This window comes from Mus pahari, chromosome 17, assembly GCF_900095145.1.
Source record: "Mus pahari chromosome 17, PAHARI_EIJ_v1.1, whole genome shotgun sequence".
Lineage (NCBI taxonomy): Eukaryota > Metazoa > Chordata > Mammalia > Rodentia > Muridae > Mus > Mus pahari.
The window spans coordinates 67,003,899-67,007,897 of record NC_034606.1 but is presented as its reverse complement, the minus strand read 5'-3'; the positions used below and the strand labels follow the sequence as shown (position 1 = coordinate 67,007,897).

The 3,999-nt window shown below is 42.2% G+C and overlaps 1 protein-coding gene across 1 annotated transcript in view; it reads right to left on the bottom strand.

The window, feature by feature from the left end:
- Nucleotides 1-3,978, bottom strand: part of Pcbp2 (poly(rC) binding protein 2) — a 19,991-nt gene extending 16,013 nt beyond the window's left edge. The window contains exons 1-5 of the mRNA XM_029547738.1: nt 3,907-3,978; nt 1,310-1,450; nt 556-579; nt 432-464; nt 1-118 (exon numbers count right to left, since the gene is read on the bottom strand). Of these exons, the coding sequence (XP_029403598.1) occupies nt 1-118; nt 432-464; nt 556-579; nt 1,310-1,378 (244 nt within the window). The 5' untranslated portion in view covers nt 1,379-1,450; nt 3,907-3,978. The remainder of the gene's footprint in view (nt 119-431; nt 465-555; nt 580-1,309; nt 1,451-3,906) is intronic.
- Between the last annotated feature and the right edge of the window lie 21 nt (nt 3,979-3,999).

Genomic DNA, 3,999 nt, shown 5'->3' with positions numbered 1-3,999 from the left:
CCTCTTCCAGTTTGTCAATGATCATAGCAAAGGCTTTGAAGATGGCATTAGTCGGTCCAGCCAAAGTGATAATTCTCTCAGGACAATTCCCTTCTGAGATGTTGATACGTGCACCACTCTAGAAAAGAAAAACAAGTAGTTTTGATAAAAAGAACTAAAATTGTACAGGATAGTCTGTCCTAGATAACACAGGCAAGAAGTTGGCTACATAAAAACATTTCAAATACTACTCTACTTGTCTTCAACCTATTGCATGTGCCTTACGTTTTTAGGACGTGACACAAAACTCATTTCTATCATACTATAATTTGGTATTATAAACTAGCTAGAAAATGTTTTCCTTTTCTGAGCTCTTTCCCCTGTAATCTCACAAAGGACCTCTTCAGGGTTTTCCAAGGCTATCATCAATCCCAATGTTCCTTGCAGCTTACCTCCTCGCGCATCTTCTTAACAGATTCTCCTTTCTGTAAGAAGAAAAGTCAAGCATGAGTTCCAATTGCTATTTCCGTCCAGACTGACGAAATAGGAATTAATGTTGAAGTGAAACTGCCTTACCTTTCCGATGATACTGCCAACTTCCTGCAATGGAGAAAATCCAGTGTTAAGAAATTCAGAGTTCATCAATAACGAAAAGAAAATTCTAAGTGTTCAGCTAACCAAGTACTAACTATATTAACTACCAATCCAAAGAAATAAAGAGTTTAAGATTTATGAGGAAGACAATCATTTCTTCCCATAAAATTTCATACTGAAGTTATCAAAGAAATTGCGAATAATCAGTGATAAATTCTACAACTTTGGGAGTGGGTGGGTTGGTGAGCAGGGGGAGGGGGAGGGGGAAAGGATGGGGGCTTTCGGAGGGAAAACCGGGAAAGGGTATAACATTTGAAATGTAAAAAAAAGAAAATATCCAATAAAGTTAAAAAAAATTTTTTTCCACAATTTTGTGTAATATGTAGAGGCCTGGATTAGTGCAATGGTATTTGCCTAGATACCCTGAGTTCAATCTCCAGTGCCACCAAAAATCAAAAACAAAATCTTCTTTCTAAAATTAAGTTACAGTAACATACATCAAAATGCCTTACCAAGCACTAAGTCTGCTTTTGGCTCTAACTACTTGTTAAGTCGTTCTTGTTCTCTTAGGCTTCCTAGTAAAAGCTGTCCATTTTCCCACCACACTCCATTAGAAAAGAGTGCTAAAGCCAAATGTCCCACAGTGCTAATCTGATGAGCTACAAGATGCTTGTCTGCTTTTCCTGGCCCCTCCCACAGCAGTTACTATGACCCAATTTTCCAAGCTGGTGCATACCTTTCCATGCATAAGTAGCCTGATGGTGAGAGTGACATTTAATCCACCTTCAATCACACCGGTGTCCATGTCTAGCAGTTACAGGGAGCTGGACTTCGAGTGGTCAAGTCTTTGGTCACTGGTGAGAGTGAAAGCCAAAAACTGAAATGTAAGCATGACCAAAATAAGAGGGGAAAAACAAAGAGTAATTCCTTCCCAGTTATTTTCACTCTGCCATGCTCAGTTTTGTCTAATTCACTCTTGAAGTGTTAGCCTCTCAGACTTGTAAACACTCCCAGCACAACTCTTTTAAGCACTTACAGATCAGGTTTTGTTTCCAGTTTGCTCATTAATGATAGGGTTTCCAATGATGCTTGAGATGAGAAAGATTCGACCATTCCACTGGCAATGGTTCTAAGGGAATTGCTTAAGTGCAAGAAGTTGTCCTTCAGCTGAGTAAGTTTTGAAAGGACTCAGTAACAGCTGGACAAACTTAACTACAGTGAGGACAAATTCAACCTGCTTCCTACTGGACAGCAGTTACAAGTGAAGATAGACTATATATGTACATGTACTTAGTATAGAAATTTCTAAAATTGAGATATATTTATCTCAAAGGTTGATGGATGATACCAAATGATTTTGAAATGATTTAGTTCAGATGTGTAGACAGGGGTACATTTCTGTATAATCTCAGCACTTTAGAAGTTTTGACAGGATTGTTTTAAGTTCAGGCTACCTTGGCAAACCTATTGAGAACCAAGTGCAGCTGCCAGAGCTACATAGTGGGACAATCACAAAATAACAAGAAAAATAACTTCATTCATGAGTCTCACTGAAAAAAGTATTCAAGATACACTTCACAACTGATTGGGTTCCATGTTCCTTTGAAATTTAATTCTGTACATCTCAGTTCTTTTCTCCCATTCTTCCTCTCTAATCAATTTGAGAAATTTCTCTTGTGCTTTTTTTATGTTTTAACTCTATCACACAATTAAGTCTTTAAGTCCCAAATTTTCTTCCAAATACAACAGTAACATAGTACTAAAATTTTACTTCATATTTGCTTTGATTAATCAGTCAAGAAAGATTGCCAAGATGGCCCCTTTGTACTCATCCATCCTCTGAAACAACTTTGAAATAACTACTTGTACAGACAAAGAATTTGGATATTTATGTTTTTGTTTTTAATACTTTAACACCAAACATTGACAGTTCCAAGATTCTCAAAGCCCTGAAATTTCTCCAATAGCATGGCGAGTATTCATGCCTTCCAATCAGTATTAATGATTTCTCTCCTCCTACAACTAATTTTGTCCCTTCATAAAACCAGTCAGTTTTCACTTTGCTGTAAACACACACAACACGTTTTTGTTTTGTTTTTTTTTTTTTTGAGACAGGGCCTCACTATGTTGCCCAGGACTGAATGGAACACCAGGCTGGCCTCCAAACTCTGAATCCCAAGTCCATACTTTAAATATGTTTAAAGCACTTTAAAGTGACTGTCACACCACTCTATATAACGCAAACTATCTTCTGGTTACTTCAGGATGTGAAGTAATTATATAAATGCATCCCTAAAGCACATCAGTTCCCTATTTCCAGAAAATAGTTAATTGCTGTCAATAAAACCAAAACAAAACAAAAAAAAAACCTCACAAATCAACATCTCATTTATGGAAAAACAATGCTTGTTCACTGAGTCTGAAAGATTAACACCCCCATACAGTATAAAACTGTTATATTAATCACTTTAGAAATACAGTTATACAAGTTCAAAAGGCAAAGAAACTGAAAACCTAGCTACAAATCCATTTCTTAAGAAAAGCACTAAGATGTATTTTTTTTAACTCCAAGTCATAAGTAATCTGAGAAACCTGTCAATTCCTCTCCTGAGTAGGTCAATCTAAGTGTACCCCATCCTGGGAATCCAGCTGTTAATCCTGCAGTCAATTACCCCTCTATAAATAGCTCGGTCTGGTTTATAGCGGCAGGCATTTTGTAATTTCAAAATTCGTTACCCGAGAGAACGTCAGAGTATCTCGGTAACAGGGAGTCCGCCTACCCTTTAACTCTGCAGCTCCCCACTCCCCTCCCCCGCCCGGGTCATCCAAGCATTTTCCACTTAAAAAAAAAAAAAGCCCCCCCTCCCTTGACTGGGATGGGGGTGAGTAAACGGTTCGGTCAGGGGGGGGCGCTGCGACCCAGGGGGAGGGGCCGGACAAGAAGCGCCTCCTCGTGTGTCTGCGCCAGCGCCTGACCCCCGCGGGGAGCCGCGCTCACCCGCCCCGCCAGCAAGCCGGCCATCGCCTCCCCAACCCCCCTCAACCAACAAATCCACCGCCGCCCCCCCTGCCGCGCGCGCGCCCTCCCTGACTCCTGCGCAGCCGCCACCGGGAAGGGGGGGGGAGGGGGGCAGGCTTCGCGCGAGGCCTACTAGGCCGCGCCGGAGCCAGGGCCTCGCGTGAATGCCCGGGCAGGCAGAGTGAAGGAGTAGACGCTCCTGCGGGTCTACGAGAGGCCGAGGCTCCAGAAGAGGACCGGAGTCCGCCAAGAAGGATGTCACGAGTGGAAGCAGAAGCTACTGCCGGGGGCAGAGCAGAAACATTTAAGCTTACCTGGAGGCGCGAGTCGACTGAGGGGAAAAGGGGAGCGGGCGGGAAGGGGAAGGGCGGGAGGCCGGGGGCGGAACAATAGGGGCGGGCGGGAAG